At 31.0% G+C, this 16099-nt stretch overlaps 2 protein-coding genes across 2 annotated transcripts; both read right to left on the bottom strand.

Annotated features, from left to right (window-relative positions):
- Positions 1-540: 540 nt before the first annotated feature.
- On the bottom strand, positions 541-2140 carry LOC130813935 (uncharacterized). Its single transcript, XM_057679860.1, has one exon. It carries the CDS (start codon positions 1640-1642, stop codon positions 1214-1216), a length of 429 nt encoding a protein of 142 aa, XP_057535843.1. The 5' UTR covers positions 1643-2140; the 3' UTR covers positions 541-1213.
- Positions 2141-2290: 150 nt separating this feature from the next.
- On the bottom strand, positions 2291-10503 carry LOC130813934 (NADH dehydrogenase [ubiquinone] 1 alpha subcomplex subunit 9, mitochondrial-like). The gene is made up of 13 exons (XM_057679859.1): positions 10335-10503; positions 10065-10161; positions 8369-8433; positions 6558-6643; positions 6391-6475; positions 6239-6309; positions 5060-5191; positions 3819-3934; positions 3576-3699; positions 3431-3499; positions 3148-3268; positions 2686-2850; positions 2291-2604 (listed from the first exon to the last, which is right to left on the bottom strand). The coding sequence occupies exons 1-12, from the start codon at positions 10426-10428 to the stop codon at positions 2714-2716; spliced, it is 1197 nt and encodes a 398-aa protein (XP_057535842.1). The 5' UTR covers positions 10429-10503; the 3' UTR covers positions 2291-2604; positions 2686-2713.
- Positions 10504-16099: the final 5596 nt, after the last annotated feature.

Genomic DNA, 16099 nt, shown 5'->3' with positions numbered 1-16099 from the left:
AGCTATTTGACCTGTTTTGACCTATTCGTAGTTAGTAACTGCGAACAGAATGCTGCACAAAAACAGGTCAAATAGTTGTTCGCAGTTAGTAAGTGCGAATATCTATTTTCTCTTTTTAACCTGTTCGCAGTTAATAACTGCGAACAGCCCCAAACCTCAGGTTTGAGAATTTCACACTTACTTTTGGAATAAGTTTGATTCTTAGTTTATTTTGTTAATTTTTTATATTTTTTCACTTATGTTTTTCAAATTTTCGTGTTTATGAACGTCGTTGTGAACACTTAGGAGTATACTTATGTTCTTTGATTAGTATTTTATGGGATTTAATAATGTTGAGTAGTAGGAGACATGACATTCTTCATATTGAATCTACTCGTATTTGTAGCAGTTGATAAATAACAAATAACAACACATATATAATATTCCTTAAACATGTCAGATTTTATACTTCACATGATCGATGTGATGTATCATGTATGGCTCGTTGTTGCTGCTAAAACAATTGACAACACAAACACAAGGCTTTTTTTAAGTTGATGGATCTTGTGAGTTTTAGGTCAACCCTAATCCTTCATGTTGAGTTCGAGTTGATACCAATTCATATCAAGTTAGAGTCGGATCAATAAGTTTTAAATTTGGGTGGATTATTTTTAGGTTTACTTTCGGCTAAATAAAGGAGGATTCATGTTAGATTGGATCGTTTATATTGTGTTGAAATCAAGTAGAGTCAAATTCAAATAAAAACTAAAGAGGAATTCATATATAGCCTTAACTTGAATAAAAAGGTAAAAACAAATAAAAAGTTTCATGACAATTTGATCAATATATAAACTTGGGAGAAATTGTGTAATCAAAGAACTAAGATATACACCATAGGAAGATGTCAGAAAGATCAATGTGGAGATAACTTTTTGATTCGGAACATAAGCAAAACATGCGACTAAAAAAGAATAAAGAAGAACACCAGATAGAGTATACAAATTCAAAAGTTGGAAAGCAATATCACCGATATCAACATATGATCTCCTGTAGTTCTATCTGAAGCGTCTATTGGAGAGGCCAATCGACAGGGAACAAGAGCACATTGCAATTCGCAATTCCCTACTCATATTTTCAACTAGTTAGCCAGCAAGAAACTCACTTTAATTGTTTTAGCCAGAAATAAAGGTAAGTCATCGCCCCAAAACTTGAGCGCGAAGGAAGGTAGTTTTTCTCATGTTCTTCGATGTTGAAACAGAGCAAACAGAAGAGAGATGAGTAGAACAAGAGGACATAGAACCAAAGCCTTACTCCTAAAACTGTGAGGAAAGTTAATCTTATCCATCTTACTTCCATCTTTCTCCCACTTAACATCTCCAAATGATAAGCCAACTCCAGGTTCTCCCATTTTCACTTCACTCCCAACCAAAATCGAGTTATTTACCCCCTGAATATTGTTACTGACATAGATATTGATGCAACAATCTGGCAATGGACAGCTTTGACGCACGTTCATCACTGCACCGACATTGCTTCCATCCACATTGAAGTGATCAGAGGTGACGTTTTCTCCATCTTCACGATTCACTAGATGGTGAAGTAGTCGCAGTATGTCTTCAATCGATTCTACATTCCCTTCCTTACAATGTTTGGAGTTCTTCATAGTGTGTTTTCTTTCCCTGTTTTCACAGTTAGTGCAAGAGTATTCTGGCTACCTCTTGACATAAATGGGGAACTAATATCCAGTTTTCTGCTACCACAAGCAAGCCAACATTCCCTAAGAATGACTTGATGAGCACACAACATATTACTTGTTTACTTCTAACTTGTAATTTCAATAGAATTGGAAAAATTACCGTGAATAATGTAACATTTCGTTAATTTCCCTACAACAATATCAACTTTTGATTAACCATGCATAACACCAACTTAAGGGATTTTTTCCTAGAATAATACCAACTTTAGTTTATTAACTAATTTACCGATTTTTTTTGTCTTATAAACTCTTATAGTTTGATTTTTAACATGTTAGGTATATTTTAGGGAAACACCACTATAAGTTGGTATTATTCATGGTTAATCAAAAATTGGTATTATTAAAGGGAAATAAGTAAAAGGTTATATTATTCCTAGTAATTTTTCATAGAGAATTTAGCAAGGTACTGTTTTTTCAGACTGTATAAAAAACTTCCTCTTACCAACAAAAATAAGACACAAGTCCCTATTATAACTAACAAGAGTGCGCATATTTATCATCTGTCATCACCAATAAGAGGTTAAATCAAGAGAAATGGAAGACGTAGAACGTAAATTTTGGCATAAATGTTTTCAAATAAATAATGAAACTGTTCACCCGGCATGAACTGAACCTGGGAAAAATCTAGCAAATGGTTCAAAAGGTTACAAAAAATGACAGCATTTCTCAAGATTATACAACCCTGATGACCAAATTATCTTTATGTTTATTATTTCTTCTTTGTTTTCTTGACAGCACGTACTACATCGACAATATAATCTATATTATCGGTGCTAAAGATGGTCAGCACTCAACTTTTGTACTGCTCCACCTCCCACATAATGCATGGAAGATCACAAAAGAATAGATCTTGACAAATTTAACGCATGCTGCATTCAAAATCAGAGTGTTGAGATTATAAATGCATTGCATACCTATTACAATGATCCCAACAGGTGCAAGATTTTTACCAAGAGAATGGGAGTTGGTAAGGAACAATCACCAAGGTTCAGGTGTAACCTTTTCACTGATTGTCGATCCAAATTGCGGCCCACCCTTCCGGTAACAAGAAAGGTACTCAACAGGATATCCCCTGAGCTTGTGTGGGGCAATATCAAGATCAGCAAATGTTAAAGCTGTAGAATCATTCAAATCAAAATGTCAATATAGTTGTCCTTCGGATCATTAGTTCAAAATCATGTACACTTCTTATTTATGTGAGGTTGCCAATAATGTTTGCTATCAAAAGGCAATCAGAAACAATCTCTTTGTTTTAACGGTAAGGTTGAGTACATTGGACTCTCAAAACTCCGTTTATGTGGAAGCTTACGTGGGAGTAACTTAATGGGATTAATATTGTAAAGGAATGTTGTTGTCCCTTAAATAACTGAAGGGAATTCCCTAGGTACCATAATCAAATTGAATACACTAACCTTTATCAGATACAACTGTATCTACAGAGTGAGCACGGATCTGATCCAGATTGAATATAGTTGGAGTTGGTAAAGGACATGGAACTTTGTTGAGCAAAATTTCTCGAGGAGAAGAAACGACCTAATTATTAAAATTTTGTCAGTACAAAGCAGATGGAAGAAAACAAAGGATTATAATAGAAAGAAACAACTGTGAAGCATCAGAAACAAAAAAAATAATAGGAGTAATAAAATCTTACATAACCAAAAAGAAAGCAAACATGAAAAAAAATCATTTGTTCACCTTTGCAATTGGCACTGGAATTTTCACATACCGGGGCCATTCACGAATCATTTCAAACATGAGTTCTGCCTGTACAAATAAAAAAAATCAGTTGCAATCCAAGCAGCTGAAACATTTTATATAATACAAAGTTCAATGTATATACCAATTCCCGCACTGTGAAGACATCTGGCCCTCCAAGTTCATATGTTTTTCCCATGCTAGACCCATCATCTTTCAAGGCAGCCACAATAGCACCAGCAACATCAACCACATAAACAGGTTGCATCCTGGAAAAAAAATCAAGAAAATACATCAAAGAGAAAAATGCCACAAATAAAAAATAAGAAATAGTTTATCCTCTGCCCTATCAATAGAGGGACAAAGTTAATCATCATGGTAGACATACTTGGTTGATCCATTCCCAATCAATGGAAGAACACTATACTTCTTCACAAACTGAGCCCAAGGATTTAAAATTCGATCCTCTGTACCAATCATAGTAGAAGGCCTCATTATAGTTGCCTGCCGATACAAAGAATAAATAGGATTTATATAAGTCGATATCTCAGGAATTAGGATACCGCAAGTTTAGCCCAAACTTGCAAGATGTGCAAGGCCTCAACTAACATATAAAAAAGTGGTTACATTGTTGTTAAAATCCTGATCCAGAACTTACGATCCTATGATTTCAGGATCCAAAAAGGTGCGACCGATCCAAATTGTAGGCATTATCTTAATGTATGTAGAATAGGATCCCACAATCTTATTAAGAATAAACATTTAGTGGTAGGATCTTAAGACAATTCTAAGACATTTGATCAAATTCATTCCGACAATAGCAAGTGGCCTAATCAAAAGTACTATTTACTTTTACATACTAAATCATATATTTATAGACTCATGGTTTAAATGTTTTTATTCTTATTTAGTGTATTCTCCTCACTTTAAAATGACAACACTCCGTACTCATCGACCTTAAGTGACTTCCCACCGAGTATTTAAGGGGTTTGATGTACGCAACAAAACCCTTGTGATAACACAGAGGTTTCCTATTAACCGCCGATAGAGAACAACAACTCCAACTGGACATGATTTAAAGAAATTTTATAATAATAGTCCAGAATAATGCGAAAGCAACAAATTATAAATCTTTGGCTCTAGATGGAGATATTAATCTTACACATGTCGTTAAAAGACATAAGGTTTATAATTTAAAGTTTAAACATGCAAAATGAAAAAATCGTAACTAGTTACCATCATTTTAAACAAATTTAAAGCAAAATGTAGGATCATACGATCCTAAGATCCTTTATATTCGATTTAATCGTACCCCCTTTTTTGATCCTGATCAGGATTCCAATCCTAAGAAAAATTTCATCCTAATAGCTTTGTTGTCATGAGCACAAATATACTATTAGGATATTAGCAGCCGCGAAATAAAAAGATCCAAAAAAAAAAAAATCTCATACAAGATCTAAAATGTTCGCAATTGTCCTCATTTTGCATATTTTAGAATTGAATCTTTGCAAAAGGTGCTACATGATCTTAAAATGTTAGTAATTGTCACCATAGTATGGCATAAACCACTAAACAGTAAACACCAAAAATATATAATAAACTTTTTGAAAAAACACAAAACGGACTTACTTCTGGAAGCTCTCTTAAGATAGCTTCCTCTGCGGCCGCTTTGGCTTTACGCATCCTAGATTCTGAAGTTGGAGATGCCCCAAGGCAAGAAACCTGAATGAATCTCATGATACCACCATGTTCCTTTGCAATCTACATAACAGGAAAATGTTTGCATGAACAGAAGCAAAAGTAGTCTTCATTTAGAAGAACCAGTAGTAAAAAAAACTAGGTTTCAAGACTCAAGAGAACAAATTAACATAGTGAAGCTAATTGCAGATGATTTTATACACGAGAGTTGGACCTTTATGAGGGCACAAGATTCCAAGAACAACATTGAAGAATGCCATTAGAACTCATTTAAAGAACTCCCCATCACAGGTTAGGAGCTCCAATGCCATTAATCTAACTTCAGAACCAAGTGTTCCATAGAATTCGTACCCTTTCACAGTTAAGTTGAGTCACCCTCAACAGACAGATCATATGGGCTCATTAATTCCAATAAACAAAGACGAGGAATATTCAGTGATTGAACGAATTGTATTTAGCATCTTAATCAGATTTTGAGATTTGGCCTCTTAGAGTGTTAAAAATAAAGCTTATAAAATAGTTATCAACTGGAACCTGAACTCGTAAATCTAGAGTTCAATCAAGGCCACAAACGAAAATAACTAATATTAATGCCTTTTCAGTCCTCATGGTAAGAAATTTTGGATCAACTAAACAAACCAACTGTGGCAACCTAGCACGAGCTCAAGGTTAGTTTAGCTAATTGAACAGCTCATTATGCAGCTTATCAAACTTAGTAAAGTTTTATGGGGTTGGGCATCTCACGTGAAAGAAGTCAGCCAGCAGAAGCATCATGTCATGATATAATAAACATTCGAACTGCGAGATTTCCCGGGCTTGGTCTGTTCATGTCACACTCAAATGTTTTCTTGTACGCTTTTGCATACTCAATTGTCAATCCTGACATCTATAAAGGCCATGATTTGCCCATACGCTGGAGGCATTATAACGCAAATTGCTTTCTGCCAGTAATTCTACCTTCCCTCTTTGACACTTATAATTTGCCTGTAAGTGGATGATAGGTTTTTTGTTGCTTTCTAGTACACTTTAATGTTTTATTATCCAAAATGTTAAAAGCATAGAGCCAGAAGACAGCTTAAATAATGCATATTGCAAAAATGGAAGACTAACCACAGCAAGCTGTTCAGCCATTTGGTGATTGACTTCCTCAAAGCTGAAATTTCTTGTTTCGTATTCCCTTCCTATCAATAAATGCCCAATTTATCAGACTGAACAAACCAAAAGTTCAAAATAACATACAATTAGCAAGAATGGAATGCTACCAATAAGATTAATAACAACATTAGCCTTTGCCATCACTGCTTTGATTGAACTTTCATCTCGTGGATCATATTTCATAGGTACAATCTGACCAAGAAATTAAACAAATCAGATATCAGTCAAAAGAAGAAGGGAAAAAGTACTGAAAGGGATTAATCTAAAATCTTGCCTGGCCAAGATCACCCATCAATTTGAGATGGCGAGGAGAGTCCTCAGAACCTCGAAAAGGAACCAAAACTTGACTCCCCATTTTAGCTGCAGTTAAACTACATTATTGTCAAAACATGAATGACATACTCCAAATTAAAATTATTAGAACTTAGACTCAACCATGCACTTAATAAACCAGAGTTAAACAATATACTATCTGTGCAAGGACATATGATATGAATTTGGCTCAGCCCGGAAACAAGAAACGCAACATAAAATATTAAATAAAATGAGATATTCATTACTCACACTTGCAATTCGCAAAGAGCTTTCCAAAAACATTAACATGCAATAAAAAAGATGTAACTTCCAAAGTCCAAACCGAGATTTAGGTTACTAATAACAAAAAAAATTTAGAAAAATGGATATGCAATTCAAGCATCGTGGATGTCAATGACTTGGACTGTTCACTGGAAAAAAAATTCTTGACCAAAGTGTTTAATAATTAAAAAGGCCAGTATATAAATCATTGACCATTTAAAGAAAGGAAGGGATGCCCTTAATGGAGATTAAGACAAAAGGAAGAACTTAGTATATAAATAGACTTAAATTTTATGGGTCACGAGATTGCAGGACTAAATGAGTTAATGTTCACTAAAAGATACTATAGCAAAAGAGTAAGGATACAAACAAAACCCATGATACAAGCCTAGTTTATGACGCAAGAATGTCCTTTAACCCAACGCAGATCCTCAAGAGAGTAAAAGTCCTTTACGTACCTCCAGAAAGTAAAAAGGCTAAAGCCTTTTATTATCCTTTTCAGTCCAAACATGAGTTTAAACTTTAACCATGAACACAAGCTGTATAAGTAACAGTATCGATAACAAGGGTCACAAGATTGCAAGAGTCAATATGTTAATGTTCACTAAAACATACTATGGCAAAAGAGTTCGCATAAAAATACAACCCATGATAGAATCCTAGTTTATGACTGATAAATGTCCTTTTACCTAACGTAGTGTCCTCAAGAGAGTACAAGGCAAGGACCTTTGTTAAGTTATTTCACGACAACAATGCCTTCCATCACTAATGACATTGTACACACGAAATTGAAGCTATTCAAGAGATATTATTTATAAAAAATCAAGAATTTACAGGTTCAATGTTCACAAAAGATAGTACACCCCTATTGCAATAGCGGAAAAGTCATAAGAGTCAAAAGGTAACTACTTACCAAAAGAAATTAGAGGTAGGTTCAAAATCGAAATAACCCGTGTTATAATTTTACAAACCTATCAAGTATGGTCTATGGAAACAACCAAAACAAAGGGCAGAAGGTTAAGAAAGGTTTTATGAGTATCAAATAAGCTTAGTTTGGGAAAGTTCAACGAAAAGCTAAGATTCATAGCCATAGGACATAGAGTGAAGACTTTGTATATGTATATTATGCATATATGGCATGCTCCTAACATGAGTCCAATGGTACATACATATCCAACTGCAATATATGTGTCGTAAACGTCTTTCATATGGTATCTCATGAAGTAACAGTTCACATATCAAATATACATTTGATAAATCCATAGATTGCATAAAAATGTCTACTAATTACAAAAAACAATAGAAGTAAAGTTCATAGTAAGCAGAAGCCATGATAAAACTGTAACATATAGATTATAGACTAACAGAGGGTGACAACCAAATTCAACTTCAAGAATCATGGAACTGTGTCCAACGCCATACTAAACCACCAAAGATAACCTTGAAGAAATACAAATCAGAAGATCATGATAGTAGTATGAATGTATAAATATAAGAACCTTGACTCACCAAGTTGTTGTACGAGGTAACGTCCAAGAAACCCAGTTGCGCCAAATACTGTTGCAACAATACCACTGCAAGATGCAACATTCAAAGTTTAAACAGGAATGCTAACTTGATAAGCACACTGAAGTATTGTTTAATTTGATAAATTCAACTATTATTGAGCTATTTAATAGGCTATTATACGACACAGCTTGGCTGACATAATAAGAAACAATGCCATTGTCAGCCCTTTTTGTTGTCTAATCATCAATTCATTCCCCACATAATCTATAAGAAACCTGATGCACATAGTAGTACAACAATGTAAACCATGATTTGGTGAAGAAAAATTGGAAGTAGTTATCCAGCCTTGTGATATCTCATTCCAGCTGGTAAGGCCCGACAGCATCACTCGATTCTGACGCTCTCTCACAGGAGCCTACAGTTCAGTTAAGGTGGTAGGCATGTAAAGAAAAAATAAAAGAGGTAGAACGCAAAAGTTTTGAGCTAGATAGGCTCTTAAACTTCCACACATCCATCAGCAACAGCTGACCCCATAATTTTGGATTAAGGACGTGGAGAAAAGAATATATTGACCATGAAGACGAGTTCCTTATAAGACTGTTTTTTTTACAGAACTTAGAGCTAGCTCAATCACTTCAATAGTTCTGAAGCTACAACAACACCTCATGAATGAAAACTATCTTTTCTATTTTAATGCAAAGAAAGCTTTATGTAGCTAACAGAAAAACAAGCTATTGATAATCAATTAAGTCCATCACAATAGGATAAAGAACTTAAAACATAAGATTAGAGTTCATACATGGCATGTCTACAGACACAAGAATCAAGATCTTATATAGCAGTGAAGCCAAAGGAAATTAGTTTTTGTAAAACCAGAACTCCATAACTCTCAATAAACAATAAAATAAAGAATAGTATCCAATCAACTAGTTGTCGAGTTGAAATCATGTAAGCCACGCAACCTGCTGAATAGAAGATGCCTAATCAACAATGCAATACAAAACACAAGAAGTTACAACAATTGACACCCCAAGCTAAAAAATGCACCAATCACTGTCCATCCTCACAACAAAACTTTCAAGTTCACCTTTTTCTAACGCGTCATTTCCAGGCGCACCATACCACTTGAAGCATAGCCGAACGTGTTCAGAAAGCCTTCTACTCACAAAGCCTTTTCAAAAGTAGAGAATTAAGTGAAGTTTCTGCCTTTGTTAAACTACCAAAGAATCTTTAATTTTTTGAAAATACAAAGACTTTTAAGAAATGCAACAAATGGATATAAGAAGCAAGTTAGCCTATCTTTACCCAATCAGTAGACAACAAAAACCCAAGTGTCCTTTTCCCAAAACTCCATTTTAACTCCTTTTTCATGCCAAACTATAAAAATTACGCAAAACAGCTTTCAGAAAAACGTAAACACCCAAACTAAACACCCCCTTAATGCACCATGTCAAACTGAAAAACAGTACACTCTGAGGTGGAAACAGATTAGATTGTCCATAAATCAATTCAAACATATGAAACTAAACTCGGATATAAATCCCAAGTTCATCAATAACTGATATTGAACTTCAATCACAAACTACAAAACCTACATTTTATAAACATTTCTACAAAGACAATCCAAAACTTCTAACTGCAATAAACTTCATGATTATTATTATTAAAAATACAGAATGAAAGGTAAAATAATTACCTAACAGATGACCTTCCTCCAGTGCCCTTTCTGACTATGTGGCCAAGACCTTTAGTAGCAAGAGTAGATCCATACCTAGGATGATCAACACCATAACCTACATCCAACCGAGTCATCAATTTCATAATGACATTGCTATTAAAGAACATAATTTCAAAACTGAATTACAAACCCAATAAAACCCTTAAAAAATGCGAGAAATTAAAAAGGCCTTAAATATTTAAGGGGTGAATGGGAAATGGAGATAAGAGAACTGGATAAAGAAATTACCATGATCAGAAATGGAGTAAAGTGCCTTGAATGATGAGATTGAAGGAGAGTTCTTCAGAGGTTGTTGGATTAATCGCCTGGAAATGGACTGCATTTTTTCTCCGATGGGCGATGAGAGATGAATTCAACTGAAATTTCAGTTACAGAGGAATAAAGAGAAAAAGAAGGCCGTGATCATTTATAATTATGAATAAAAAAATTAGTTTTGATAAGTAAAAATTATTTATGATTGGAAAAAACAATTACATTCAGTTAAAAAAATTATAATTAAGTTTTAATCAGTATAAATAAGTTATAACTTATAATTAAAATTTAATGAATCTATAAAAATTAATTTTTAATCAGTAAAAATTAGCTACAACCAATAAAAATCAATTATGATTACTAATTAAAATTCAGTGTCAATCAGTAAAATTAATTGAATCAGTAAAAATGAGAGAACTAAACAAGGCCTTAAAAAGAAAAATGGTTAAAAATAAATCGATCCACACAAAATAAATAATATATAAATTTATTTTTAGTGAATTAAGTATTTCTTTTCTTGTGTCTTTATTTCACCAAATATTGTTGGTCTAATAGTATTTCAATAGATTCATTTTATTAAGTTATTGTTGGTCTAATGGTATTTCAATAGATTTTTTTTCTTTAAAATTATTAGATTATCTCAATCACATGATATTTCGGTCTAAAATCTTCTTTTAATCAACTTGCATTAAATATTATACCTAACATCTTGTTCAATATCTTATTTTCTATTTAATCTGAAAAAATATATCCGTTCTATTGGAAGATGAGTTAGAATACTAAAAACAGTCACTTTAAATGAGCTTCGTTGTATCTAATTTTACAACACATCTACCGTAATCTTTTGTACTAATACAATAGTTCATCTCTCTTAAAATATATATTTTTGTATTATATAAGGTTTACGGAAAGTTTAGAAGCATAATAAAAAAATTCAAATTCTTTAAAGGTCCTCTATAATTTCAAAAATTATGATATTTTTTTAACTTTATATCCTTAAACAAACATATTACAAGTAATCTAATATTACAATTCTCAAATTTTCAGAACATGTTGGACATGATCAGTATCCCACCTAAGTGTTGTAAGTTGTAACTACTAATTATCGATATAAGAACTCGTTACATCTAAGATATCCTCCATGAGTTATAATAACACTGTTATTGCTTAGTTTTAGCCTAGGTCTTATTGTTTAGGTTTATCCCAAAATATGAAACAAATAAGCAAAATTAACAAAAGAAAATTAAAAAAATGAGCTTCGCGTAAACTTATTTTAAAAAATAAGCGTCTTTATGTTTGAGCCCAAGGTTAGGTTAGTTCGCAGTTACTAACAACGAACAAAAAAATTGATCAAAAAAGTCAAAATTGTTTGTTCACATTTATTAACTGCGAACAAAAAGAAGACAATGTCATACCGTTAGAAGAGACAAAAAAATAGAATTTATGTTGGTAGTTAGTAACTGCGAACAAACATGTTTTTAAATTTTTTTATCCCTCCTATTATTATGATTTATGACATTGTCTCCCTTTTATTCGCAGTTATTAACAGCGAAGAAACAATTTTGACTTTTTTTGATCAATTTTTCTGTTCGCTGTTAGTAACTGCAAACTAACATAACCTTTGACTTGGACATAGAGACACTTATTTTTAGAATTAACTTTAACCCGAAGCTCAATTTTTTTTTTTTTGGTTAATTGTACTTATTTATATCTAATACCAAAACAAACAACATCTAATGACAAGTGTCAAGCTTTCAGAACTTTTTTCTGGCCCAAATACTACTCTAAGTGCATCTTCTTTTAGAAACAATTCTTTCCTTAATTAATTACTACTCTAAGGTACATCTTTTGGAAACAAATTTGACCAAAAAAAGTAAAATTTGCAAAGATATCATAATTAGTCCTATTATTAGTGGTATGCTATTGTCATTAATAACCCCTTTTAATTAATACTCGAAAAAATAATTATGTGCTATATAAGCTTTTTATTCTTAATTATAATCAACTATTGTATATTTTTGTACCAATTATCCTAAATTACATATCATACAATACAATATATCAACTATTGCATATTTTTGTTACTATACGCATTAACATATTCTAAATTCTATATATTATATAGTCATTTTCATAATTCAAAATACTTTTAATACACCAAATTCTTATTCTTGTCTTGATATAAAAAGGGGATGAGACACTTTATAGTAATTGCAATAGAATAACATTGTGTTATTGGCAATAAAATAATATTAATTATATTTTGTTTTAAATTACTTGTAATATTTATTTTTTCACGTATGCACTAATTCAATCTTTAATATCTCTAATTATACACAATAAAAAATTATAAAAATTTGATATTAATAATCTTTTCATTTAGACAAATCAAATAAGATCTCACTTAAATATGTTTTAACTTATAGATTGAGAATTAATTACAAATCAAGGGTGATGAGTGAATAATGCAAATATTGCTAATGTTGCAAGTGATTTAAAACGGAGAAAGTATATATCATTTACAAATTTCGTTGTTTTCTTCACATTTTCTATTTTCACCCTTTTTTGCTTTCATTCATCAAATCAGTGACTTATTCTCTATATCTCATTAATTTAAGTCTCACGTGTTTGCAGCCTGTGGAGGAAGATTACTTCTATCTTTTTCTCATAAAAAATACCTATTTTTTTCTATTCCCATATTTAAAAATTGGATTTTTTTTTTAATTATCTCTCTATAGATGTTTTGGATTAGTTGGTTCGAACCAAAAAGAGAAGTAAAGCATGTAACCAATCGTGATGAATAGGTCATATCTCCTGCATTAGTTACAAAGAGAAAATATATTTCAAACAACTTTTTTTTTTCTTACAATACAAGTTTTTGTGTTTTTACCATAACTTTTATGAAAGTAAATAAATGAAACTACTACTCCTATTATTATTATTTTTTTGAAAGAATACTACTATTATATTTGAATAGACTAAAATGCTAAGTGATGCAATTATTATGATATAAAAGGAGTTCCTTTGTTTATCATGATTTTCTATATTTAAATCGAGTTTCTTTGTTTATTATAATTTTCTTTAGTTATCTTTGGGAATTTGATTGTTAGTTTGTTACCGTTATTTTATTGAATTTATACAGGTATTATATGATAAATATATTTTTATTTTATTTGCATTGATTAATAATATATGCGTGTAAGGAATATAAAGTATATCATAAGTTACATTCTTTGTATATATTTAATTTTTATCACTTCTAATAAAAATCTAATATTTATACATTTTCTTAAAAAGTGATTTTTTTTTTAATGCAAGTTAAATAACAATGAAGTAAGGATATTTTAGACACTAAATTTCAAGTAACAACACTAAATATAATAAATTGATATTTTTGTTAGAGTTTTATATTAAGTTTGAATTTTATTAGTTGTTACTGATATAATTAAATTTAGATTTGGATATGAATTGTTTGGATTTAATTTATTGGAGTATTAATTGATGTATATATTTTTTTACAGATGGTTTATTTAGTTTGGGTTCTTTGTTTAGTTGTTAAAAATTGACTTTCTATTCAAATTGAGACGATGTAAACGGCGTTTAGAGATAGACGATACTTATAGAAGAGTAATGAAACTTGAGAAGAATTGACAATAACAATCATGATATTTTTTCCTAATACTAAAATCTAAAATTTTATTTTCCTTTATTTAGTTTGATCAACAACTAAAGACTTGACATTAAGAATTTCCTGATAAGAAAGTAAAGAACAAGATATAAAATTAGAATTCAATCATTTGATTATTATCTAACATAAATTTTAAAATTTTACGAGTACGTATTAAGGCATGATCAATCATATGTAGTGGTTTTATGGGTCAAAATTAGGCAAATACTAAAGATTTTAATTTGTGATGATGATAATAATATTTATACTTCAACATACAATGTTGTATACATATTAAAAAGGTGGTTATATATTTTTAGTTGATATTGTTTGATATAAATATGTCCATTTTCACTAAGTATATATATATTGTTTAACTTTATTTTTCGTTAGTATATACAAATATGGGTAAATATTAGGCAAATACCAATAATTATTTTTTATTTTATTATTTTTTTTGATAATTTCTTCATTTATTTATAAAAGTATATGTTAAATATAATTAAATATTATAACCCGTAATTAGCACGGGCAATCACCTAGTTTGTTTCACATTTTCGGTTTATCCCAGGGCTGACCCTTTAGGTTGAGTCCAGCTTGGGCTTAGTTTTGGTTTTTCTCGTTGGGCTGTACCTGATTCTTATGGCATTTCTTTTTTATTTTATGATTAGAATTGAGTATGATAGATCGTTTCACCATGACGGATTTAAAATCAGTCTATTTTCTAATAAGTGATCACTTTAAAATTATAATTAATCACTTTAAGATTGAAAAGTAAACTCTTTTAAATTAAATTAATTTTTATAATATTATAATTGATCACTTTTAAGACTATTAACTATAAGTGATCAATGATCACTAAGGTTAAAACTAGAGTAAGTACTTTAAGAATATTAAGTGATTACTTTAAGGTTATAAGTAATCGCTTTAAGGCTATAACAAATCACTTTAAGATAGTAAGTGATCACTAAGATTATAACTAGAGTTGTTAGTCGGGGCAAGGCGGGTCAAAATTATAATGATTTGGATTGGGTCGTGCTGGTTATAATTTATATATTCAAGATTAGTCAAAGCCCATTTAGACTTGATCGGCCTCAACCCCTTTAAAAGTTTATTCAATGTTCTTTTAGTCTGACTTCGTAGCCGTTACGTCGACATGTCTGTATATAAAATTGTGATATAAAATTTTTTTAAAAAAAGTGAGAATATTTCTAATTTTCTATGGCAACTAAACCCAAAAATGATTGTCCTAGCCTTTACATAAAAGTTTGTTAATGATCCGACTCATTAATAATCCGTTTAAAAGTGATAATCATCATCATCATAAACAATAGCTATTGTTATATTCCGTTTTTCTATATTCAGAGTTAAAAAAAAAAACAAAAGACAACAAATTATGCATAAAGAGAATATTCTAAAAATCATATCTTCTAAATAAATAAAGAAAAAAAAAAGGTGGTATATTGACATCATAGTAGTATTAATTTAATATCTTACCAAAAAATGCCTAGTAATATAATATAGATTATTGAATAAAAAGGAGAACAAGGGATATGGACTAATAAGTAATAAGGTGAGAGATCTTTTGTTGTTTCAAAAAGAGAGTAATTTAGCATTAAAGCAGTGTGCTTTACAGTTAATTAGTTGAAGCTGCTTGGATAAACTATTATTAGTTTGATGCATTAGTGGATTTCTGATTTAAGTATGACTAAGATTGCAATCTTATTGTTTACCATCAAATAACAATACTATTATTAATAGTCTCGTTTTGTTATTGACCACCAAATAATCAAGTTTTACCATGAAAAAAAAAGTTAAGTTTGGCTGCCAATATGTCATTCTTATCGTGTTTCGTGTCAAATTGTGGTGTGTCACGTTGTGCTGAGAACAGTGTCATGTAATGCTTCATACGAATTGTATTTGGGCAATACAATACGTGTGCTAGCCTAATCCACTTCCATCTAAATTACAGTCACTCTCTAATAAATTAAATTATACTTTGATTTTTTTATAAGAATTGCAACAATTTTTTTTTAATTTGCACGTTAATTTACTACAATTTTAATTTTGATTT

This window comes from Amaranthus tricolor, chromosome 5 (genome assembly GCF_026212465.1).
Source record: "Amaranthus tricolor cultivar Red isolate AtriRed21 chromosome 5, ASM2621246v1, whole genome shotgun sequence".
Taxonomy (NCBI): domain Eukaryota; kingdom Viridiplantae; phylum Streptophyta; class Magnoliopsida; order Caryophyllales; family Amaranthaceae; genus Amaranthus; species Amaranthus tricolor.
This window is presented reverse-complemented; position numbering and strand designations above follow the sequence as displayed.